We start from the raw sequence: 27585 nt of genomic DNA on the forward strand, positions 1-27585 counted from the left end.
ATTCTTGAAAGGAGAAATAGAGAAAAGAGAAAAATACAACTCCATTCCCAAAACGCAGGTGAGAGGAAAAGGTTTGCTTGACGGTCTTTAGACTACTCTGGGAGCCAATATCTCTTTCTGAAGATGCACAGTGTGAGCCAAGTCTCTCCTAGGCCTCCAAGGGTGGACACTGCACTTCAGCACCCAGGTTGGAAGTGGAGCCTGCTGGGGCAAAGAAAGACTGTGCAATGCAGGAGGACTCTGCATTGGATCCAAATTCCAAATTATGAGAAATAAGCCCATCTGTAACACAAACTACTGCCAATTCCTTCCACAGAATGGTTATGTGGAAAATATCACACCAAGTGAGATAATTGTTTGTTATTTCCATGTCTTTACACTGAGAATGTATCCAGATACTTTTGTGAAAAAAAGCCCTTACAAGTAAATGTGAAATCAATGTCATCTGTGATCTCTGATATACTCAGATCTATCAGAACAAAGAAAATGATCCTGAGTACCCTGAGTTGAAAAAAAGTCACTCCATCAATGAATTCAGATACTACGACAAGAGGAGTTTGCATGAACAAAATAGTTGCCTCTTTAAAGGATCAGAGAGTTTATGACCTGGACCATAAACAACAGCTTGAATTACAAGTTTGTTGATAAAAGCATCTATTTAACATTTAATGAGTTGAATAAAACAACAAAGTGTCATCATAATGAAATGAAACGAGCAGAGTTGTCCAGTATTGTCATGATTTTGCAGTTTACATCTCATCTAGTGCATTTCTAATTGTTCTAACATACCACACCAGCCTTTTGGTACAATGATAAGGTCAGCAGGAAAATGACAGATACACAGAATACCTCTGCAGCCCATTAGTGGAGTAATGCTCTGCTGCTGTTAATATATCTTTATACTGCAGGACAGCCAAAAGGCCTCAATTAGGTTTGTGCCCATTGTGCTGGGCACTGTGGAAACACAAAAGGGAACAAAGTCCTAGCCCCAAAGGGCTTGTAGTCTAAAGAGATAAGTGCTAACAGTGAAGAGAAAGGCAATGGGATGCATTCAAAATAGACTGACTTTTTAATACTTGTATCTATTTGTCATCCTTCCAAGCTGCTAAGAGAGAAGAATAATCCTGACCTGCTTCCTCAAATCTACTCTGAATATTATTTTCAATGTTAATTGAAACCTGCTTAAGATTTTCCTTTTTCTTTAAAACAATTTCTAACCAGTTATATTTCCATGGCTTTTACAAGCAAGTATACAATTAGAAAAAATGAAACAAAATTAAATGAAAACCAAAACAGAACTACCAGTGAGAATGAGAACCACGGTGAGAACTTAATTATTGTGAGAATTCAGTTATTCTAATTCCTGCCCTTGACAATTTTTGGACATATTTTCATACAGACACAGATAATGTCCTCTAATTCCACTTCAAGAGTCTATTCCTGTCAGTTAAACATTATCTAAAAGTCCCTATGGAGGTGTTCATTTAAAGCTGATGCTGGCACAGTTTTTTTCTCTTTTCTGGCCATCTGGTCACAAACTGAATAGTGAGCAATTTTATCTAAACCTGAGAGTAAGATTGAAGGAGTAAACAAAAACATCGACAAAAGAAGTCTCAGGGTCCAAAGTAACCACGACAATCAAGCCTGAAGTTATGATTTCTTCTCACTCACAAAATTCAGACAAAAGGGGCTTAATAAAAAAAAACACCCTCAAAAGGTTGCAACCTGAGGCTATTTTGAAACCCCTCTTCCTCTCCAGTCCATACGCACAGCTGTAAACACACACTGAGCATTCATATTGCCCCCTCAACCCACTCTCACAACAATTAATAGAAAATACACAGATCCATTTCTTTACATTTAAAACATAGAATCCCAGAGGCTGGCATTCAAAATTATTTTGCATGCCATTCAATAAAACCTTTTAAGATCAATTTTTAAATGCGGATGCCTCAGTCCTACGCTTTCTCTGCATACTGACTTAAACAACAGAATGTGGAAGCTGACTGTCTCATTAAAGTGCCCATATGAGAAAACTCACTACAGTTTCTATACAAATAGACAAGAGTCCCACTACATTAAAATAAAACCAAATCATCTTAGCAAACCTCTTTTTTCCTCATGGTCTTCTCTCTTCTCTGTGCAACGTTGTTCCATCGTACACACACACTTAGATGTGCCATAAGTGCTTCGTTTAAAGTGCATAAAAGCTACCCAAAGCTCTTCTAAGAATGAAACAGTTTTAATATTTTCTGATCCATGTTCCTGCCACATTCACCGGCAGTATGATAGCTCCAAGAGCAGACATCTGATTCTTGACATTTAAAGATACAATACTGGTGAAAAATAGTGACGCTGTATTAACTGCAAACAGCTTGTGAGGGAGTAGGTGATGTACTCCTAAAATGTATAATCAGAACAAGCAATAATTTCAACCTTTTGATTTTTATTTTTGTCTCAAAGCCATGAGAAAGAGGAATAGCTAGATAAACAAATCTGGACATGTTACAATAACTGTTTTATGAGAATGTATATTCTATGGCAAAAAGGAAAGTAGGCTGTTTTCCTGCTGGAGAAAGTATTTAGGTACCCCAAAGTTTCTCAAAAGGGTCTCAAAAGCTTTCATAATAAAATAAGCAGTAAATGAAGGCGAATCTTGAAATTACAGAAATCAAAGAATTTGTATCCTGGTAACATTCAGTTAATTGACATTGTAATGCTTACTGCAAGCACTACAACATCAAATTCCCTGTACCCCTACTGTGACTGCCTTATACATTCAAAAAAGTACACAGAAAGGTCTTATTTTGCCCACATGAAAAAAATTAAGCCTGTTCCAACATGAACTGTTTCTTTGAAATAACAAATGCTGGCAAAAAAAAACAAACCAAAAAATACCCAACACCCAAAAAACCACCACCCCCCCCAAAAAAAAAAAAAAAAAAGCAAATTTATTTATAAATTTATTTATTTTTAATTTCAGCAGCTTTACCCCTTGTTTGGTGATCAGTGACCTCTCGGGAAAGTTGAAATACCAGAGCAAACCTCCATCCCCCACAAACACCTGAGACAAGGCAGAGCACAGTTAACAGCAATCAGTTCTCTGCACTGTACCTGGAGGTACTGACATGACCGTTCCTGTTGACACGTCTCTGCCTTCACCACTGTCTGGTCCATGTTAACTGATGCTTTCTGGTAAACTTCACGGGCTCTGCTCACGGTTAATGTAGAGGACCAAGAGCTTTTCTTCATTAACTGGGAGTCCAAATTCATGGGCAGGTTTGCACAGGTAGAGCATTTGACATCATTATTGCTTCTGGATGACTTCACAGTATGTTCGCTAATAGTGTTATAGGCTTCCATAAAGTATTGGGAAGAAGAACGATCAGGACATCTTCCCATGGTCATGACCCCACTGGGACCATGATAGATGCAAACATCATTGTCCAAGTTGTCATCTGAACTCCACCATCCTGATGCATTGGATCTGGGCTTACCTTCCGATCGCCTTTCTTTACTCTTGCTGCGCTTCCCATACCTCATTGTCTGTGACTCCTCCGGGCTTGCTTTGCCACCATTGACGCTCCCCTTGGATGGTCCCTCCAGTGAATGGGACTTGGTAAAGAGCTTTTGAACAGAATGGACCAGATGCCGGATCCTCCCTGGGCTGTCACTGCGGTGCTCCATGGCAGTCCGCTTGTACTGCAAAGTGTGGTAGCCATCCCGATTCAGAGGCAGCTGCCGCTCAAACTGGTCCAAAAGGTTGGCAGGAATGCGGTTGGTCTTGTTGGCAGTTCCGTGGGGAACCAGAGCACACTCGTCCTTGAGTTCGTGGTGGGAACTGTAATGCCTCCGGGGAAACGTGCTGCTGGCGATCTGGTCGCTGTAGGGCACCATACACTCTGCCTGAAAAGAGTTCCTTTGAGTGTAGTAAGGGTGGTCTGCAGGATGGGGGTCCACCGGGTTTAACAAATATGGCTTCCTGTCCGGGTGGTGTGGCAGACTGTCACATGGAGGGTCACAGGCAACCCCATGATGATGACTACGGCTGCTGGATAATCCCTTCATCACTGACGTAAAGCGAGTCCCAAAGTCATCTAATACGTATGGCTATGCAATGGGCAGATCTCAGAGAAAGGCCTAAAAGAATGAAATACAACAGAAGCCATAAGATATTAAAGCTAAGAAAAAAACCAACATGTGCACATTTAGGATTCATTGTTTCTTATTGGAAAAATCATTGGAAAAAAATTTTTCTGATTCTTTTTAATCACTTAATCTTTCCCATGTCCAGCGTAGTGATAGGAGATACCTAAACAATACACAAGAACAATTATCTTATTCCACCAGCTAGGAAACAAATGCAAGAAATTTTTTCTGATATGAAATTCACTATTGTTCACAAATCCACAGCAAGGTAAGTATCATGACCTACAGTCTAAAACCTCAGTCCTGAAAACATTTGTGGACATGGGCCTCCCAGGAGTCCTTAATTACTCATCTGCCTGTTTTCAGGGCCAAATAAACACATTAAAAAGGTCATGTCTTTGAGGGAGCACTTTCTAGGTAGCTTTGGGCCAGATACTGTTGTGCAATTAATGGGAAACTTTTCTTGGTCTTCATTGCACATCTATTTGTGATTCAAGTGCAGTTCTACTTGATCTCCATGTTGTCTGCCTAGACTGTAAGCATCTCAAGACAATACATAAACATATTTCTGTAAGCTCTTTTCAAATTAGAGAATGAAACAATAATACATTACACTGTCAAAATGAAGCCAAACTAACTGTTTAATAACCTATATACTTGGGCTGGTTGTATTTAATCTTTACTCACTCTTATTCACAAAAAATTAATAAATTATTCTGATAATGCATGGCTTAGTTTAATTTTCCAAAAAATTTCAGAGTACTAAGCAGTGTTTAAATATCCCTATGTATTCCTTCTACCATTAGTATAATCGGTATAGCCAAAATATTGCACACTGCTATAAGTCTATGGGATTTCAACACTTAATACTTGATTACAGTGATTTAGCCCTGAAGTGACTCAATGTTATAGACTGTTGATTACAAGTTGAAAATTGAAATCTTCATCACAAGTGACATAATAACCACTCTGTTTGAGGCCAGATGTCCTCATTTTAGCTCTCACCACTAGCAAAAGTCTGCATGCAACTGCTACTGTAACCTCTGACCTACTGACACGGAAATTATGGGGTTTCAGAGGTGGCAAAACATTCTCATGGTGCTGTGTCAGCTTCTGATGGACAGAGGACTCCTTAGAGGATGCCCTCTTCTACCACACACAACTGAAATTGGAGTCACTCAGCTACTTTATTCCCTTGTGGCATGGCTAATCACATAATACTTTTGGAAATATCACCCTTGAGATCTTTCTTGGAGTATAGATAAACTTGCATAGCAAACAGTTTTCTACTATGTTCCTCCAGTGTCCTCTCAGATAAAGTTCACGTTTTAACAGGTTGTAGACATTGTACCTACTGGCAAATTGTCAACAATGAAGCTTTCTAAATAACATTGAGTGAATGTCAGTCTGGAAAAGCATGCTCTGCCTTTCATCAGAACATATTTTGTATATTCTTTTGGAACTGTGGTGAGCTGAAGAGGAGTGTTTTTTCAATATGCTTCAAAGCCAGTCTGGATATCCTGCATTTCATTCCCCCCTCACTGCATCCCTGCAATGCAGAAGATGTTCATTCTCAGGAGACCCTGAATTCGAAAAAAAGATTTTTCAAAATACCACAAAAAGCACTGGAAATATTCCAAATGGAGGAGCTCACTGGCTTACCTGAAGAGGAGGATGGCCCAAGGCACTTTTAGAAGCACAAAAATAATATATTCAGAGGCTGAACTTGTCAATTACACTGTAGTGACAATCCTTAGCACTTCTAAAAAGCATTTTACATCTCTCTGAACTCCTTTAAAAATATGATCTGCTAGACTGTTTAATAGAGAAAAGTCCAAAGGGGTGTAGTAGTAGATGTTACTTAGATCTTTGAAAATGTGACTTGACCAAGAATATCCCATCAAGAAGAATATCACTGAAGGATATAATGACCAAATAAAAATACTCCAATATCTGGTATCTATGAATATCTTTCACAGTTGAGGGCTTGTGAAAACAAGGCTTCAGCCAGTTAATTTTTATTTAAATCCATTTATAACCATGCAACACTCCTCAACATGTTTGATATATTATCTTAGAGTTAACAATAGTGTGCTCTATAAGATAAAAATAGTAAAACCTTGCCCCAAAGTTATGAGAAACACATGAAGAAGTGCAGTAAAGTGGGACATGTCCAGAACCAGTGATTTATTTTCATTTTTTCTTAATCTGAATGGCTCTGAACTTTTCATTTTTGTCTCCTGTGGAAAAAGAGTATGTGTAGCCAGAGAACTGAAAGGACTGATATTTTACTGTATGAAGTCATGACAGGCACAGGGGATGTCATGGAACTATTAAGAATATGTAGTCTTATTATATTGATAGAGCAGAATAGCTGGGATGAGGAAACACTTGATCTGATTTATAGGCTGGGATGCAATAGTGTGGAACATCTTGAAGACAAAGATGAGCTTAAAAGATCCAAGTATGCTTTGACCGATGAGCGCAACAGTGTTACCAGCTGTGTTTTGGATGGACTGGTAATATGAATGCAAAGCAGGATGTGCAAGGAGTCTCAAAAAGTGAAAAACCTTATGAAAAGTGACATTTGACTGTATATAGAGAAAGGGATAGGCTTTCCATAAATTGTGGAGGAAGATTGGCTAAGCACTCCTATATAAGCTTGGATGACAAGTAGGATGGTGGAAATGTTTAAAGAAAAGATAACATTTAGTTCTACACCCATTTTGAGTCTGAGCTGTCACTAAATATTCCATGAGGAACTACTGCAGAAAAAAGCAGAAAATAGATAGGATGATCTGCCCAAGAGGAATCAGATTAAGAGATACAGAGAATAACAAAGAAAAGATGCTTGTGAAAGCAAAAAATCATAGCGTTACAAACAAAGGAGGATAAAGCTTTGCAGGAGCAGCAGATTTGAGAGGAGAAAAAACCAGAAGTAGCAAAGACCAGAGAGTGATAGAAAAACTAAACCAAAACCAAAAGGAAGCAACAAAAAGGCCTGATGGTAAAGGCTCCAAAACCTGGGAGAAATTGAAATTCAGATTAAAAAATGTTTATTCCCGACTCTTAGACTGGTGTATGCATTATGAGAGTTTTTTTCTGCTGTAACAGCATTGAAGACATTTATTTTATCATGTGTCAAGTGTGATAAAAACCCATGAGTATTAACCAGAACATGGTTTCTTCTTACCCTAACTATATTACTGCTGCTACAGGCTTGAAAGTGTAATGAATTAGAAAACAACAAACACTGTACCATAGCTCAACTTCCAAGAAGGAAAGAATAAGTATAGCATAGTATAGCATACTCTGCACTGAAGAAAGGAGTAGTGCTTTTCTTAAATATTTAGTAGACAATTCTTCTGCAGAGAAAAAAACCCAACACAATTCCTAAATCACTTACACCTCAATCCTGCTTTAATATGTTAATATATGTCTAGAAAAAAACCCACCCTACAGCCTCTGATTCCATCATTATTTTTCAAAAAATATGCATAATTTTCCATAATTGTGTTGGCTGAACCTATCAAATAATGTTTAGTGCAATTAACAGCTGGAGACAGGGCTATCTGATCATATCATGAATAGCTGAGAGGAGGCCAATTAAATTTTTATTGTATTGTATTTTTTGGCCAAACTAGGAACATTTAATTACTCATGAAATAAGGCAAGACAACAGATGAACACATTGCATATTGATAAACCGTGGACATAGCAATTCTACGTACAGCAGACGAAAACCACTGATGGCATAGGAATAAATGAGGTATTAAATAGATACAGTATTGTAAGGCTAAAGAATGCTTATTAATTTCAACATTCATGTTACATTTGCTTTTGTTTTCTTGAGGATGCCCTGGGTAAGAAGGATATGAATATATTCATCCTTGCTGCTAACGTGGTGTCCCTAATGCACAACAATTTGTTGGAATAACTTAGTAGCTAGAAAATTGTGTAATTAATTCTTATGTAATTAAAGTGAAAATGCATGCAAAATAACAAAAGCTGAATGCATTAATTACCCCCACTTTTACAAATTCTATTTAACTATATTGTCTACATATGTTCTAAATTTATTCATAAAACACATCTTCAAGAAATATATTCTTTTCCTTAGATATATGTGAAAATTTCTTTCTTTAAAAGGTTTACTGATATGCCACACAGCCCCTCCAATTTTATCTCAAAGGACTGCAGATTAATATTTCTTACATTTTTACAGGAAGCTGTGAAAAACAATCAGGTAACAAATGCTTTCACTAAAATAATGCATACATAGGTATATAGACAGTAAGCAGGTAATACAAGAGTGTAGTAGGTAGTACAAAATGGATAATTAATAACTAAGAATGACTGATATAATAAAAATTATTTATGGCCATTAGCAACTTACAAAGCTTCATAATTGAAATGTATTTTTATAGGAACAGTTCATATTTTTCTCTTTTTTTCCAATAATCTGATAATGTTATAGCAGTTCAAGATTCAGATCAAGGCAAACTGCCACATGCACAATATAATGCATAATGCATAATGTAAAGTGTAAGGTCAATAACTGTGAAGATAACTGACAGAATGGCAGTGATACCTATGTCAAGATGTATAGGTTAACTATAAAAACATGGAAGTAAGATATATATGAGGAACAGACAAGCATTCTCTTCCAATTTGTATTGGCAATATACAGAAGGAAAGCAACGCAACTACGTTACGTGTGGTTACCCACAGACACCCTGACAGCCAACTCTAACCCTAATGCCAACAGAGACACCTGATTAAGTGCCATTAGGACCACAGCATCTTAAGTCTTATATCTTTGTTCAGAAACTAAGGCATTGCTTATTTACTCACACGCTATGGAATGTTCCCAGGGAAATTCCCTTCCCTGATTCTTAGAGTTTTACAGAAACATGGACGATAACTTTTATGCTGAGAATCAAACTTCTATATGCTACTCAAACAGCATACTGCTTTATCCTAAAGGTCTTGATATTTTACAGCCATTCTGTGTGGCCTCCCTGTTATGTTACATCACATTAATGAAAATCTAGACATCAAGAAAAGGATATATATTCTAAAATGCATCTATGCGCATATTTTATTAAAGGTGTACAGAAGAAAAGGAGGTCTCAAATTATCTTTCTAATCCATTTTGGCAGCTAATATTAAAGATACTGTGCCTTGGGTAACAGTCTCAAGAGAATGTTTGGCCTTTGCTTCCAGGCCAGCACTCACACCAGGCAAGTCATACTTACAGTATAATTTAATTTTAAACAGTGGGCAGGGAGTCATAAAGAAAAACATTTTGGCCAGTAACATAAACTCATTCCAGCTTCATGGGCAGATCAATAAGTGGCAGTAACTGGGGAAAAAAAGTAATTAAACTCTAGCTGATCTGTGAGGAGTCCCTTGTGAATGATATGCATACTGAAAAAACAAGGAGAGAAGCATCCTACTAACAATGTCATAAATATAGATATTTTTTTAAAATTTCTGTCTGCACCCAACAATTTTTAGTTTGGACACACTTGTGATGACATTTACATTTGACGATTGTTTTAGTCCATGTGCTTTTGGTGGGCAACTGTGGTGGTCAGTACCAGGGTAGTAGGTTCCTTGAAGGTCTGGGTTTGAATTTCTTTTCTTCATCTCTGTGGCTAATAACAAGTTGTTTCTTCACTAGAAGTGTCACTAGAACTGTAGTCACTAAAGGAACCTAACACATAATTAATCTCTGAGTCATATCTAAATACATTACAAGGTCTGCAAGAGTTCTAGCAGCAATATGTCAGCAAAATTTTGACACACACAGTCTGAGTTTTTCAATCCTGTTAGGAGTGCAACTGGGCAATATGCAGGATTGCATGCAAAAATCTTGGCCCTACAAATAGAAATACTAAACTGTGAACATCTGCTCTTCCACTCCTGTCATTTGCACACACAATTAACAGGCAACTGTTAAAAAATCCTGATCTGTCTGGTGACTAATAATATTCTGTGTAATTAGACTGCTCATGCCTTTTCTGCAGTATAGGACAAAGAGTCTCTCTGACTTGATAAGGTACAGCATATCAGTTGGAGAGCCTGTTGTGAATTCCGCTGAAAAGTCAGAACTGCTAAACAACAATTTCTTCTTCCAGAAATAATGCAACCAGAAGATTATGTCTGCATAATGTGTATGTAAGATAATGCATTAAATTGAATCATTTGGTAAATGTCATGTAGGCAGTATTGAAGCATATACCTCATTTACAAGTTTAGATGTTTCATTTTGTCCTTCTATGACTTCTCAGTAGGATGATGAACTTAATGACCTTAACTTTTTTTTTAGCAGTACTTAAAAATGAGTTTCCAGAACGCTGTTTGGGGTAGGGGAACAGCAAAAAAGCATGAAAAGGAAGATACTCCAGAATTTGGAGCAAGGCTAAAACATACTTTTCTAGGTTGTTTGTACAGATAATCAATGATTTAGACTGCTTGTATTATCTCAGGTTTACAAAAGGAAGCAAGTATGAGGGACAGGCTACATGTTCCTACAGAACTGACATCTCATAAAAATAGAGGGGCTACCACAATGGCATAAACCATACAATATTAAATGACTAAAGCACATATGGAAATGTCAGATATGTACATGGATTCCTGCAAGACAGTCAGCTATGAATGTCAAAGGCTTATTTTTATAGTAGGAATGAGATTATCAGCAGATAAAACCTACTGTCCCTGTGAAAGTCAAGTAAATTAATGCTCTGCAATGTGTTCACACAGTGAAAATGGACGTGTGCTAAAAGCAGCACTTGGTCCTCATTGCAAGGACACTTACTAATGTGACGAAGCAAAGGATCCACTGCAGTGTCTAGTGATTGTCAGTGATCTGATGGAAGCTGCTAATCTAAGTCAGACCTTGCACCAACATTACACAGTCTTCAGCTGCATGACTCACTAAGTAATTTTCTACCAGCTTTTAAAGTTCTCTGCAGTTCTGTAGCATGGCACTTTTGCAACAGGAATCACAGTGAAATTATTGCCTGAGCTACAGTTTTTCATGACCTCAAAGGCTTTTCTACACATGTCTTGAAATGACAATATGTCAAGCCAGTCAACTAGCTCTTCATAGTCCTATGCACTGCAGTCCACTCAAAGCACGCCGCACCAAAGAATACATTTATTTCTGTGATGGCAGTGACCGTGATACATGATTGACAAGCAATTCTCATGACTCAGACTGGCTCTAAGCTTTTTAGTCCTTGCTATTTAGATATTAAGCTAAACATAATGCTAAATGTTTCTTTCTCCACCAAAAAACACCCAGCTCATTTTAATGTAATGAAACACAGTCTCTTATGAGACTCTTTCTACTGCTCTGGTCTTATTCACTCACAGACCTTGACCTCATTTAGCAGAAACAGAGACTGATTTCCTTGAAAAATGTTCTTCCAAGTACACTGTGATCTTTTAAGTCCAAGCAAAAGTGAATGCTACAAAAACATATCAGCATCAGAGTCTATTCTTGCAGATGGTTTCCCATCTTGGCTTTCAACTAGTAGCTCCATTTCAATGGTATCACCCCTGAAAATCTGTTGTCAGCCCCAGAAACTAATGAAAACAGAGAAAGAAATTTCCAAGTGTCTTAATGGAGAAACTTCACAGAAACCTTACAGGAACGCTGAAGACCAATAGTAAGAGCTATGAAGACATTAGTTTTAGCAGAATGACACTACAGGGCTTACTGATCTTCACAGCTGGACAGCTCGTATACTACCCCGACTAGCCCACCAGAAAGGAAAAAACCCTGCAAAGCCTCAATGAAAATGTCCCATGTTGTAACTACCAGTAAGAACTTCCTAGAAAATCCACCTCATAGTCATACTGGTATTATGGAGCTTTGACTTTATCAACAAATGTCATCACTATGATCATGCCTGGCCATGGATATGTTCCAGGTCCCACTTGCCTAAGCCATGTTTCTACAGTGAGGAAGTAGGAAAAGAGATGAAGCAAAGAGTGGAAAGAACATTCTGCTTATCTCCAAGGCCAATGGACTTCTGTATGGGAGAAAACTGACTCTTGGAAGAATCAAAAGCCCTCTGTGAAGGTATGACACAAAAAAGCTCAGCAAGCAAGGTGGAAAGTTCATTGGATTGGAAGAAAACAGTTATGCTTTGATCAAAAATCTTATTCATTTTAACCTGTTTCTTCTCACTCAATCTAAAAAGAAAAACCAGCAAATCTAAGCTTGGTTTGGCATTGAATATGAAATATCTGAGTAAAAGGTAGAAAATAAGAGGCTTATTGTAACTGCTCCCTAAAATAGGGCTGTAACATTGAACTACCTGAGTTTAAGTTTTTAACAGCCAAAACCCCAATGAAAAACTGAACCAAACCCTCATATATGCTGTGGTATATAAATACAGCTGAAGAACTTTAGCCATCTTATCTTTGACGGCTATAGTAACTGATTGATATTTGTTGTCACATAGATGGAATGGAAATAATTTCTGGTTAGATTTGATGGAAGTCTTCAGCCACTTACTCAGATCAACTCATCTCATTTCACCTCTACCGGCATAAAAAATAAGAAACAGAAAAATTTTCTTATCAGAGGAAAATATTTGCTACAAATATTTTTCATGCAGCTCTAATTATGAAGAAATTGAAATGGCAACCATTTTGCAAGTAGACTATTTTTCACAGAATTCTGTGAAAAACATTAGTGAGCTATGGCAAACTAGGAAATAAACCTTGATTTTTGAAGAATGTCTGAAAAAATGACTGATACTTTCAAAAAGCCACGTAAGTTTATCAAGTACCTTATAGAATACAATGTGACAGCAAAGGTAAGTGCAGAAGAGAAAGTCTGAGGGCAAAATGCTCTTCTCTGAACATGGCACAGGACAGTGGCTGCAACCCCTCTGGGAGGGTGTTCTGCCCTCGAATAGAAGGCACAACATCTCAACTTCTGCTTGGAGGCCTCATTCAATTCCACCTAAACCACAGAAGCACTAGCTACCTTTAACCTATAAATTTACAACAGCAATAATTTAAAAGCTTTTATGACACCCCCCATACCAGTAACTTTGATATTATTTGGATATGATTCTGATTGAAAACAAAAAATAAGAAAAAAATGTATCTCAGATCTTTCTACTGTTATTTGTGCACATCTGATTTGTTTCCACTGTTCTCGTGTCTTTCTTCTTTTTTCCCTGTGCATTTTTAGTAAATATAGTCAATGGTCTGCACATACCTAGAAACAAGTAAATTTAAAGATTAGAAAATACTTTTGCAAAGTTTATTTTAAACTTTTTTCATGTATGGTGAGGTAGGTAGACAAGTAGCATATGACAAGAATCTGTAGGAATTATGAGTCTCCAATTAAGAATCAGAAAATAGTTCTATTAATATGCAGGTAAAATCAAAACAAAGCTTAATTACTGAATACAGAACACTTCTAATGAAGGCCTGCAAACATGCTAAAAATTATTCATAGAAATAAAATTTTCAGAAGAGTAAACATGTCTTAAACATTTCAGAAATAGCTTTCAGAATAACTTAAATCGGGAAGAGACAAAAATAACTGAAAATATTATTTGATGAAATTACTTGTGGTGAATAATAGTCTGATGTTGGATAGCTGAAAAGGAAAAACGAATGAAAATGCTGATGGCTTGAATTGCACAGGTCAGCTTTGTGGTGTCATGGAATTAAGCAGTGATTTGTACTTGGGTTACTGATCTTTACTTCCACAGTTCGTGACTGATCTTTTATCAATTTGGTGAGGTGACACAGGATTCACTCTGAGGCTTTGAAACTGGCAGGAATACGGTGGTGGTGGTACCCTCACGTTAGGGTGATGTACTTCACATACGTATTTGTAAGAAACTCAGGTCTGAAGATTTCTTCTTCACCGTATGCACCCTGTACAGCAGCTCATCATAAATCACTGTGCTGAGATATACCAAACAGCAAATGAACATGTTACTGTTGAAGGATGCCTGACTCCATCAGCACAGTAGGCATCTATACTACACGTTTCACTCCTGGGGGCTCAGAGGGAAAACCAAAGCACCAGGCTGTTATTTTATACTAGCCTTGACAGAACATCACACATTGCTGACAAGAAACACAATAATGAAGTACACGATTAAAACTTTTCTTTATATTTAGAGTCAGGAAGTCAAAAGCAAGTAAAATATAGTGAAGAATATTTCCATTTCACTTGAACTTTGCTGTATTAAGGAGTATTCACTGAAACAGGAAAATCAAAGTGAGGAAGGGAAAGAGTGGAAGAGAAAACACTAAATGAAAAGAAAGAAAAGGAAGTATGAGCTTAATTCTCTTTTGGTTTTTTTTGTGTGTTACTATTCCTAGCAATGCCCCAATTAATATAACTTCATAGATCTCAGCGGAATTACTCCTGACTAAAACCAGCATGAATATCATGAAAGTGAATGGAATGAACTTAATCTCTGCATATAACACTTTCTAATTTAATAATAACAAATACGTATTTTCCATAATGTTTAGCACGTACAGTTTCAAACCCATTAATAATACATTTTAGAAGAGAATGATATTGGTAACTCATTGTTTTATCACATAGAACTACCATAAATGAAATGCACTCCTGAAATTTATTTTACAAATAATGGCAAATGATTAAGTGTACATACACTGGAATAACATACCCTTTAAGGTGAAATGCTTCATTTCTAGGTTCTACTGCAAAGCATCATCATGAGTATTTTAAAAAATCACTTAATTAATGCATTTTAAATTATTTTAAATTAAATTAAGCTCTAATAGTCTGTAAAAATTGCCTGCAGAGTAATATGAAAGTGTGCATTAATTATTTCCATAGCATTGAAAATACTTCAGGAAAAGAGTTCTTTTACAAGAGAAACAGCATGAGCAGGCTATTATATATATCAAACTGATGATATATGCAAAACATCCTGATAATTCTTTGTTACTTCCTCCTCCTAATTTAATTTCATTTCAGGGTGATGGGTGAGGGGATTCACATAACCTACTTTAATTTTAGTACTAAAAAGTCATAGTCCCTTAAACCTGAATGAAAAGTACACAGCCTTTTCATTTTATTACTTCTTAGCTATTCAACATAAATAACATTTTTTCCTTTCAAAACATGAGGTTCATCATATGTTAAACATCAGTATTACTGTGTAAGCTCAGGAGGAGCCACAGCCGCTACACTGTTTGTCCTCATACATAATATGGGGGTTATAAGGGCCATCCATAACTGCTACTGCAGAGCCACAATTTTTTGTTGACATAGAGTACACCTTTTAGAAAGATAGTAATTCTGATTGTAAAGATATGAAGTAACAGAATCTGCCATATTTCCAAGCAAATTATTCTGGTAATTAGTCACTGATACATAGCTGCATCAAAATGTGTATGGTATCCACTTCCAGTTAATAGCTATTCAGCCTTTTGAATAGACCTTTTCAGCAGCTGTAACCATAAGCCATGTTCCCACATGCTTCTATAACACAGAACCATTTCATGCCCTTCTCTGCCATAAACCAGATTGACTGGGTTTCTTCAATCACATCTAAATACAGATTTTCAGACTTTTAGTAAGTAACTCCTGAAGCTGCCTCCTGTCCAGCCTTTGGCTACTTTATAAAATACATTTCCTATCAGATACGCAATAATGTGGTTGTGCCGTATCAGTAAATACAGATTTGTTCTTGTGAATTCCTCTGTCTGCAAAGAACTTGACTGAAAGTATTCAGTAAACTTGTCACAGCAGGCCTTGGGTCTTTCCCTGCTTTTTCCCACAAAGCTCCTAGTTTGGCCTATGAATGCAGTACAACATATAACATACAAGATGCTTATTCACAGCTGTTTTGAGTTCATACAACAGATGTTTTCGTTTTGTTTAGATTTAGAGTGTTAATTTAAATCAACAATTTTCAAATACTTTAATTCATGCTCATACAGAAAGACAGATTCACATTTTACCAATAATTAGGTAAATTAAAGCATTTCTCTTGAGACTAGTCATGTCAACCTGCATTTTCACAGACGTAACTCAGAATCATACCAAATGTTCAAGTAAACTAATTTTATTTTTCATTAAAATTTTCAGCCGTTACTGTTCACCAATATTAAGTCTGTACTTCACGGAGAAAAGAAAACAAAATTACAGTAGTCCATAAAATAGCAGCTGATCTAAAATTTACCGTTTATCCTCTTTCTTGGAAAGTTCACGGTAAAGCCAGACCTAGCGATCATTATTGACTCTGACCGTCAGGCTAACCCCTGCCAAAATAGCAACATGTGTGAGCACTACCAAAGAAATGGGATGCATCGTTGTTATAAAACCTGCAGTACTGCAACTATATTATCCAGCATATTTTCACAGTGTACTATTTAAGGCTCTGCAGAGAATATCCAAGGAACAAATTTTGGACAACATGGGTGGTTGCTTTCAGAAATGTATGATTTCTGTAGTAATACTTTCCAGCAGATAAATGAAGGATACTGGTTTTAGTAACTATCCATTTTGAAATTACTTGAGCATGAAACTTATTTAAAAATAAATATTTTTTAAAAAAGATTAATCACTTTTTGTAACTTACAGGTGACAGTTGCTTAAAGGATACCAGTAAACTAATTGTATTCCTTTAATTCCAGTTATAAAAATTTATGCATTGATATTCTGTACCTATTTAAAGAACTGCTAGCCAATGAATATTTAGACAAGAGTTCAGTTCTGCAAGGTGTTATAAAATCCCTCCTTATTATCTGAATTAGTGAAGGTAAAACAGCTGCAGAACATAAGTGAATGAAGATGTGGGTTGAATCTTGCATTGCAGGTGGGCAGAGTCCTGGGATCTGTGACACTTACAGCCACAGAGAGTTTTGGGCACTTGCACTTTGAATTCTTTTGTTTCCATCCCAGAATGGCTGTACGCAGTAAGGTGGGCTCCAGCAATATTGAGATATATACTTGTTTTATACAGTCTCCTCCTTCCATTTTATTTCAGGTTTAAGAACAAATGTGGTTAAGATGAGAGGAAGGCCTGTCAATTTTTTTCCCCTTTTCCATAACAGATTTTCATAGAGCAGTGTGAAACAGAAGAAAAAACAAAACAAAACACGTATACTTCACAAACTCACTGAAAACACACCAAATAAGAGCATGCAAGCAGATCTGTCAAATGCTGTTATTCTTTACATGAGTGAATATACAGAATGTTAAAAAGTGACTATCCTAGTCTTATTTTTTCTTTTTCTTTTTTTTTTTAGAACAAGTACTTTATTGGCTGCTGGTAAAGCTGTGTTCAGAAAGGCCTTGCATATTTTTGAACAGTCATTCCTCTTTTTTCCTAAATGGAAAGAGCTGGCAAGTCAATGACATAGATAGAGAAAGTTCAGAATATAACCTTGGAAACATCATGAAAAGGTCTGTGATCTCTCCTACCCTAAGTGAATAGGAAAAAAATGCCAAGCCTGCTAAGGCTGTTAACGTTGGTTTAGTTCCATAAAACTGTGATTTAAAGGGAAGTTTTTATGGCTTTAATACAGCCATTAAGTGTGTGATTTCAGACAATTACAGTGTATCTTTGAAGTCTACGGGAGAGATGGCGGACAGCAATCAAAATAATGTTAAGCATTACTTGCAGGTTTCCTGCAAGTTTTCTGTAATAAATTCCTGCAATAAGGTTTATACAATCCCCCTATCTGTGCACTTCTGTCTATTCTTCCACCTGCCACCCTACCTCCTGCCCTGCCTTCCTACTTCAAATTTAAAATGGCAGGGGTTGAAATACAAGATTTGTACAACCCCTGAAACTTTCAGTAAGAGAGGCAAATCCCACCTATTTCTTGGCAGTGGGAAGAACTGTAGAAGAAGCCTGAATTTTCTTAGAGATGAATCTGTTCTTTTTGGACTTGGGCTCCAGTGATACAAGACACCAGGGACACCATCAGAGACAGGACCTTTCCAAGATTCACAGTGTTGGAAATGGTGGCATCTGAAGATCAAAGAGTAAGAGCAAAGGGCACAGAGACCATCGTGTACCCTCCAAGCTCTCTCTTTTTCCCTCAGAAAGCACTGATGTCCAAGTAGACTGCTTGGGAGGCTGGGAAAGCCAAGAAGCCCACAAACTGATCCCTCCTCAGGTTGCCCACAATCAGGCCTCAAGGCCTGCCTGATGCAGGAACTGCCATCAGGCTCAGATGTGGCCAGCTAATTTATTTGGTTCTGCAGTTTGAATCCCCTGGGCTGACTAAGCATCTCCTGTTGTACTGCTCATTCTTACAGCAGACCTGGGAAGTCTCCTCCTTGTGCTTAGGTTGACTTGTCCTCTTAATTCTCACATCTCTGGCACAGTTTTTTCCCTTTAGTTTTGAAGGGCTGTGTGACTATTTTGACTGAATACCCAGCTATATTTTCTGCCATTTTCTCATAAAATTTTGAACTCCAATCTGACTGAGGCAACCATAGCACCTGTAAAGATGATTGCACTCTTACAGGTCTCATAAAAGAAAAGGAACTCACACCAGGTCTGAACATTTACAAGTTCACTTCTTGTAACTTTTTGTTTCTGTCTGATTACTTGAGTTGAAGAAAACAGCCTGACTGCTGCTGCCAAAAAAAAAAAATTACTAGGGAGAAGACTAAACATACATATGGAGTAACAAAACCACTACCATGATTCAATTAACTATCAGCCAGTTGACACACACAATGCTATAGAAAGTCACATTTCCCAGTCAAGGCAGCCATGCTTCACTCACACAGCTACTTGCTTTATGTTATGATAATGAATATATCAGTACCAGCACCTTTAATGGTTTTGTCTTCTAGACTTTTGAAAGGCTTAAAAATCTATTAATATCCAAGTAAAAGGGCATCCCTTTTTTTACACAATTTCCAAGCAGGTTAAAAAAACTTTGAGGAAAAAAAATTAAATTTTCCAGGTATCTTAACACTATTTCAAAGTCTGGATTGGGACAAGTAGTTGAAATGAAGTGTATAAGACTTAATCTTTCTTAAACATAATGATGGTGACATATGAGGATTCCACTACCTACCAGTCCAGAAGATGAAGCAGTCAATTTAATATGAATTTGTTCTGCTGTTTTATGTCTAACTTGGACACATAGGGAATTCTTGTGGAAGTAACTAGACAGAATGATAAATAGAGAATTTGAGTTTAATTATGACAATTGTAAAAAACATTATGCCTGTCTCCTTTTCTTGATGGTTCTTTTTTTTTTTTTATAGGCAGAAGCTCAAGAAACTAGAATGTGCTGTAGCAGGAAGTTTTTGAGTTTTGAATTCAGCAGTAAAGATTTTCTAATGGATGCTCCAAATTCAAAATGGTACTAATAGAAACACTTCTATTAACCTGAAAAAAGCTTAATTATAGCAAGCCTGGTTGTCCTAACAGTCATGCAGGTAACAAACCAAAACAGTCCTTTATACCTTCAATTCCAGCTGACCCATATTCTCATAAGTAGCTAAAACAATCCATGGCATCTGGCAAAACAAACTGTCAAAATTTATCAGTCCTTGTTCCACACATTTTAAACCATAGTCAAAGTGAGAAGCTCTGAAGGTTGCAATATTCTCTTGCTGCGATCAGACTCAAGTGATTGTGTCCTGGGTGATGCCTGTATTTCACAGCACAACCCTGGTCCTCCTCCTGGAGGATATGCCACCCCCTTATCAAGGGGACAGCTTTGTTGCAGTGTTCTGCTCTCGTTAGTCAGGTGGGGCTGCACTCATTCTCAATAGGCAACTTGTGGAAATCTTAGGGTAGATAATCCCAGGCTCCTGCCTACTCCTCACATGGCCAATAAACCTCTGTTGTTACCAGGCTTTGTGGTTACCATTTTCCCATGGCCCGATGTCCCCAGTGTTGTTTTCCCTCAGCACTAGTTGTGGTTAGAAAACAGGATGGGGGCAACAATGCAAAGTAGTTTTTTTTAAAAATACACTGAATAACAAAGTTACATTTCTCTCCTGAAGCTGCCAATGTTCATGCCATTGGTTGCGAATAGTATGGCTAAAACCAAGATGTCATGGATGAAATTTACCTGAAATGAAATAACACTGCAGGAACATTCAGTGATGAACTTAACCCAGGCCCCATGTTTCAAAGCTCTTCTAATGACCAACTAGATGACCTTTGTGAAGCTAGAGTAATTGGAAAATGAGTTTCTAATTGTCATTAACTGAATATTTTTTCTTAAACACTTAACAATATGACTTCTTCTCAAGCTAGCTGCAGTCCTAAATGAACTCCACAGGCAAAAATTTTTCCTTTTATGATGTGAGGGACATTATTCTTCCCTTTGCTTTCATGGATAACTTCAGCACACAGCTAACTTCCGTTCGCTTTAAGGTGATTTGCCCTCAGAAGTACATACTTGGGGACCTATAGGCAGCATTACAGTTCTAAAAAGTAATGTTCTGGTTAAAAAAGAAGATGTAATGAAGTACGATAAGAAACATGAAGATGAGCGAGACAAATATGAAATGCTCCACGGCTAAGAGAGCCTGGCTGTCTTAGAGGCAGAGAAGACAATAGTAAGCAAAGAAATTGGCAGGCGGTATTAAACTACCAGCCAGAGAAAACCTTTTCTGTTTCACCTCCCAGTCAGTTACATCTCATGGTATGTATTCCTCAACTTCTTGGGGTTCAGGCTATGTAACGGCATTCTCTGTGAAGCATGAAGAAACAGAATGTACACAGATTCTCAGAACATCATATGATACTGAAGAGATGAAGTGAAACAGGAACGTCTCAGTGACGCCCACAGGAACAGTCACCATCGCCAAATTGTCAGCATGCCTCTGCAATGCCAGACCACAGAGAGCATATGGATAGTTTAGGCTTTCTGCCATTAGACTAGATTAGCGGAGCGCATGGTTCATGCATATCTAGTCTAGTTTTGTGTCACTGGAAAAAATATTTCTGCTACAAGTAACCTCCTGGACTTAGGGAAGAAGGGCTAGTTCTCAGGCAGCTTCCACGGAAAAGCCTGCTGCTGTCTTCTGCATCTGCTAGGTTTGGTGGTACCTCCATGGAGAAACCCTTCATGTGATCTGTGCTTACACCTCTGAGACCATGAACCGAGGTGTGAAACAGAATACCCTTCCCTTCTGTCAAGCAAACGTGACTGACAGTTCTGCAAAATCCATCCAACAGATGACACTACTGGGGATTTTTGTTCTGTTACAGCCCATGCAGGCTGTACGGCAGCAATTTGTGCAAAGCCTGCTCTCTGTGACCTCCCCAGGCAAGAGCAATTTAGTGAAAGGCATACACTGCCCAGAACCTTTTGTGAAAAAATGGTCTGTATCATTTGGAAGGGAAAACTTCAAGTCTGGTGGAATTGGGTATTTCAAATTTCATTTTCTTCAGAAAAACATTAAGTTTGAGCCACAAAAAACCCAGAGGGTGAATAGCACAACATACAACCTAACTTTGGTCTCTCCAGAAGCAGATTCTGGTATAGTCTGCAGTGCAAAATGATCAAGCCATTTAGTACATTTTCATGTATCTTCATTATGGAATATTATTCCAGCAGAAATTGAGTGTTCAATTTTTCAGTATATTGTCAAAACTAAGAAAACCAGAATATAGTATCCTCTATTGCAGTTGACTAAGTAGCTAACTTTTATCAACCCTGAACGTAACTAAAAATACGGTTATATAAAATGTTCCTCCTTTTGAAGCTGACCTAGTTATTTATATCTCAGTACATAACCCATATTACAACTCTGAGATCTAGGAAGGTTTCCAACTAATAAGCTACGGATATAAAAGTGGCAATCATGTACCTGCGCATTTGTTCCACTTCAAACAAGAAGCAAAACACAAAATGGGAAAAAAAATGAAATAGTAAGTTAAATATTTGTTAATGTATACATCCATCATTCTGCAAACATATGATTAATTATGCTAACTTGAATAATCCTATGCAAATGAATCTATTTGCAAATAAAAATTCATAATATTAAATATTTGTGAAATAGAGGACAAAATGTTCATGCCAAACTCACAGTTGAATACAGCACTTAAAATATTCTTTTAGTGTTTGCCTTCCATTTTTTGGCATATTAATTGAATTTTATTTTGCATTGGCAGCATACAGGAATGATTTGATCATGAGCTCTTTAAATATTAACAAGGAGCCAGAGGAGTCTCAGAGGAAAGAATCCTGTTAGTTGCAATGTAAATGCAAACATATGCAATGTTTATTTCTGGCGTACTACTGTTGTGGTCTATCTTAGAGGCCAAAAACATTATTACCCAACGTACTTTAATTAGACATTTTTTCAATTAATATAAAGAAATGTCTTCTTAAAGCCAGTTAGTCTTCATGTCAGTTATCAAAGTATTCTTAAAAATTAAATGTTCCGTAAAATTGAAAATAACAATTAGCTATTTAAACTTTTAATAAAGGAGTACTCTAACTATGTCTCTTCCCTTATAAACTTTAAGTATACAATTTCAGGCAAGACTTGAAAAAGAAACTGCACCTCACTATATAGGCTTGCTCTTCAGCAAAAAAATGCCATGTACAGTGTTCTGCAAGACTGATTACGTTATTTGCTAAAATTTTCATTCAATGCTGACGACTGTTAGTAATTTTATATAATACAAATTAGTCAAAATAAAAAAAAACACTTTTAAAATATAATCTGGAAACATTCTCTTTATTATTTAAAAATCAGAAAATAAACATTCAGGATTTAACATTAATTATAGGAACCTAAATGTTCTGGCAAGTCTTTACGCCCCTTTTTTGTTCTTACACATGAAAGTTAGTCACTGCTTGTACAAGGAAATATCGGAATGAAGATCACTCCAGACTGGATACACAAAAATAAGTATGTTTAAATAGGTCATAGCATGACACTTCTAAAAACTCTTTGTACACAGATATTTTCCTAACAGCTCTTAGCTACCCCGAGTATGGTGTTCTCAATCATAACTTTATCATTTAGAACAAAGGTACTTCCATGCAGCTTCACTGCTGAAACCAGACCTTGTAATGAACATGAATTATACTGCCAGTTTCTTTAAGGTTCATTTATACCAGTCTTCAGGTGTACTGGATGAAGTTGTAAGTTTATAAAAGAATTTCACTGATGACACTGAATTTCACAAGGATCTGCGGTGTTTTGACAATGCAAAACATATTGTAAAACACTGGAAGTTTTACAGATATTGCAATTTCAAAGAACTATGAAAATATTCTTGAACATCCAACATCTTAACAATTACTAATCTAAGAGCATATACATATACTGTATTCCCATGAGGCAGAGATATTTGTGGCTTATGCATTGCATTATCTATAAAAAATCTGCTTGCCATATTCATGACAACATAAACACGTTCACATGTGTTCTTACTCATCTTCTTCATGAATATTCATTTACTCAACTGATTTGGAAGTACTGGTCTTCTAAATACTAGACAGTCCTTCTGAGAATTTTGCATTCTGAAATGTAAATAGTCTTTTTCTCCTGGACAGTTTTCAGTAGCCAGAATAAAGGTGAAACTTGCAACTTCATCCTTCATTCAAGACCACCATAATCTATGTATAAAAAGAATGAAATGAAACATGAACTCTGCATTCTCTTATTGCTATTCATTATTCATTAAAGTTATGTTAGTCCATGTTTATGGAAGAATCTTTGTTTTAATAAGGACTTACTGCTCAACTAATTTCTGTCCTGAATCCAGAATTTTCTATAGAATCCCAGATTCCTTCACTGGCTTAAGAGATATCAAAGAGACTCCTAGGTACTTACAGATAGGATGTAGACCGAAAATGATGATTCACAGTTTCTCACACACTGTTCATTGCATTCCTCACTGCCCATCTGTCCTCCTTCTAACCTTGACATAGCAACTTTCAAACAGCAGCAGTACAATGCAACCATGAGGAACTCCATATGGCCTGTTGTGAATCACATCTTGACACAGGGGAACATCCCCATTAGTAGGAGGCTAATAGGGATTGGCAGTTGGTCTTTTGAAAGGCTACTTTAAAATTCCCATACCTTGCACTGCAAGGAAAAAAAAACCCCACCTCTTAAAAGATATATACTGTTGGATTACGACTACTTGTTCAGTGAAATAAGCTATTGCCTGTAATTTACTATTGCATTTCAATAGTTGGAATGTGAGATAAGAATGAATTTACAATATAGTAAGTCAGATGTAAAATAAGAAGGGGGAAAAAAAATTGCTTTCACCCTTTACCACTTCTGGAGACTACATTTAATGCACTTTTGGGAAGAAATTCATTGAAAAAATGTTTTGTCTATGTAAAAAAAGGAAAAAAACCCCATCCTTCTTATGAAGTAAGGCAAAAAAACGTTTTTACTGCAGAACACTTGTATTACTAAAATATTTCTATCACTGTTACATGATTAGGCTAAAAATAAATCTATTCATCATCTTATAATACTGTAGAAAACTATGTTTGCATGTAAATTACTGCAACACCCACAATGACTTATGTTTTCATCCTACTGAAAAATGCCACTTCCACAAGCATATTTATAATGCTTATAACGAGATCAGTGTTTTATAAAAAAAAAAAAAAAAAAGGGCCAAATCAATACAAATACTCAGCATTCAAACTTCTGTTTGGTTGGGTTTTTTTTCTACCACCCCCCTCCACCCCCCTAGCATTTCAGTGAATTCCATGATTAAAACTGAAGGGGACAGCAGGCTCAAAACCTCTTTTACCACCTCATGCTGCAGGTTCAGGTTCTCCTCATTTTGGCCAAATTTGTGTGAGGTCCCGAGAAAACTCTTGCAACCCCTGCTATCCTTCAGGTTTTATACTCAAATCAGCAACACTCATGTCTGGTCTTTGGATACATTAAGCTTCCCTTTTTACTTTCTCCTGTAAGTACAGTCACCAACAAGCTCCCTTTCCAAGAAGAGAGTAATTTCTTTTTAGAAAACCTTCAGCACTCACACATAAATCAGAATTTAAATGCAGTAAAGAAGACAAGGGCAGGATTCACAGCTGCCACAGAACAAACTATGGGTTGCCATCAGCACCAGCAGTGCCACAAGAAAAGAACTTGATACATTATCAGCTGCAACTGAGGAATAAATAAAAAAGGAAGGAGAACTGAACTGTGACAGATGATAACAGCAGGTTGCTGAATTTTTCAGTTACTTGCAGACTGCTTGTGGGAAGAGTTTGAGGCAATGTGCTCTCAGCTGTGCTTCATTTGCACAGTGGTGACATTCATGAAGAAATCCTGTTTTTACAGAGGTAAAGACACATATTCAGGCTCAGGCTTTACATCATGTCATTTTTGTCCGGTCCCACAGCTATATATTGTAGGTAATATGAGGGAAACTACATGATATATAATATGCTACGAGCCAAATATGCAAATGTTTCTACAAACATGCATCCAAATCTCCAGATAAATTGACAAATTGTTCTTTTGAATTTTTTTCTAAACCACTATCAGACTGTTTCAAGTTTTTTATTGTGACAATATACATTAATAATATTCTTCTGGTATTACAAAGATGAACAGCAGATTACACAGCCAAAATCCAGTTCCACACTGTCAACTTCAGCACCTAGCAGGTTCCCACAGTGTTCAAAATCTTGCCAGAGCTGCCACTTTCCCTTCACTCCCTGTCTATACTCAAATGTCCTTACAAAGTAAAATAAATTTGCAAGGTGGGTGCTTAAATGCAGCATTTTTCAGCATGGTGATATCAATATGGCAGTGAGGAAGAAACGTTTTTCTGCAACAAATATTTGTTAGTCTTAGAAGAGAAGTGAATGTAAGTCTGCTGTATATTTAAGTATATTTTAAAATTACAAGTTCAGAAAAACTTTTAGATTTTAAGCTCACTTTTTGTGAAAGGCTTCTGTAAGCAGAGGACTATTTTTATGCTTCCCATTCATCCATTTATTGCCCTAGTCCAGGGGTCCTCAAACTTTTTAAACAGGGGGCCGGCACATGGATAAAGTGGCAGGCAGTCATCTGTGGCTGCTTGGTTTCCCCCCCAACCCCCGGCAGGGGGTAGGGGGTGTCTGTAAATACCGGGGGCCGGATTGAGGACCCTGGGGGGCCATATCCGGCCCATGGGATGTAGTTTAAGGACCCCTGCCCTAGTCCTAGCATCGTATGACCAGGCAAGCATTGAGCTGAGAGATTCATTGAACTTGAGGGAATTAGATGTGGGTACAACCTTCCCTGGCTTGCACACAGCTAAAGAACGTGCTTGGAAATACTGGCAAAAATGTAGTATGAAGTACAGCTGACTTGTATGAGTATGCCATTGTATCAAACAGGTGGTACTAAAACTCTATGTACCACCTATATATGAGATGAGTGGTACCACTTATTACAAAGACTGCCAAATAACTTAAAACACTTCCTTTCCAGTTGCTTATAACCTTTACATACCTCTGTGCCTATGGGCTGACATTTTCCATTATTGGGAGCTTTCAATTTTCTGAATATTCTTTGAAAATTTCAGCCAAAAGAATCCCACTATTTCTGCAAACAAAGCTAGTGAAAATATGTTGTTTTCCTCATATTAAAAAAAACCCCAAAAAACAGTGGTGATGTTTGAAAATTATGTACATCAGCTCCTTTGTACTTTAAAACAAGGATATAAAATTTGCCAGACACTTATCTACTCTTGTATTTGCCCAGACTGAAGACTTAAAAAAATGATGGTGAGACTTAAGTTTTAACAACTACATTTCCACAGTTCCTCAACCCCAGGGCTTACTTATGTTTGCAGATACAATGCAAATGTTTTGAATACACAAAGCTACGCGATTCTAGCTCTGAAAAATCAGGTCATGAAAATATGTATGTTCTACATACGTGGCAGAACTTTCTCACATACACAACTTGTTGGATGCTATAACATTTCAAAAATGAGCTATGTATACACATAAAAATACATCTCAGGTAGGCTATGCTGTATGACTAGGAGAAAGAATTATTTGGCTATCAGTTCCTTGAAAAGATGCCATATGAAGAACTTCAGAAATGATGCATGATCCCTATTTTGATTGACACAGTCAGAGTGTTTAGTATATTACTGTGTAACAGCTTCTGGGAAGTATTTGGAAGCCAGTCAGCACGGATAATTCTGTAAATACTTCAATGAGTCCATTAAGCCTTAGCAATGTAAGGATAAAACGAAATGCCTACAAGTGATGGAAAGGCACTAGTGTGCTACCCATCACACAGTGGAGAGGACAATGAGTAATTGTGATGGGTTGACCTTGGCTGACTGGCAGGCACCCACCAAGCTGCTCTCTCACTTCTCCTCCTCAATAGGATAGGACACTCACCAGTTAATATCACAGGAAAAACAGACCTAACCTGAGGAAATTAATGTAATTTGTTGCCAATTAATAACA

The 27585-nt window shown here is 37.1% G+C and overlaps 1 protein-coding gene across 2 annotated transcripts in view; it reads right to left on the reverse strand.

The window, feature by feature from the left end:
• DLGAP1 (DLG associated protein 1) overlaps window positions 1-27585 on the reverse strand; it is a 430204-nt gene that overhangs the window by 139189 nt on the left and 263430 nt on the right. For both annotated transcript variants that reach the window (XM_027785332.2, XM_055800551.1), the window contains one exon: window positions 3115-4140. In XM_027785332.2, the coding sequence (XP_027641133.2) occupies window positions 3115-4068 (954 nt within the window). In that variant the 5' untranslated portion in view covers window positions 4069-4140. The remainder of the gene's footprint in view (window positions 1-3114; window positions 4141-27585) is intronic.

Source organism: Falco peregrinus, chromosome 3 (assembly GCF_023634155.1).
Source record: "Falco peregrinus isolate bFalPer1 chromosome 3, bFalPer1.pri, whole genome shotgun sequence".
In the NCBI taxonomy this organism is placed as follows: Eukaryota; Metazoa; Chordata; class Aves; order Falconiformes; family Falconidae; genus Falco; species Falco peregrinus.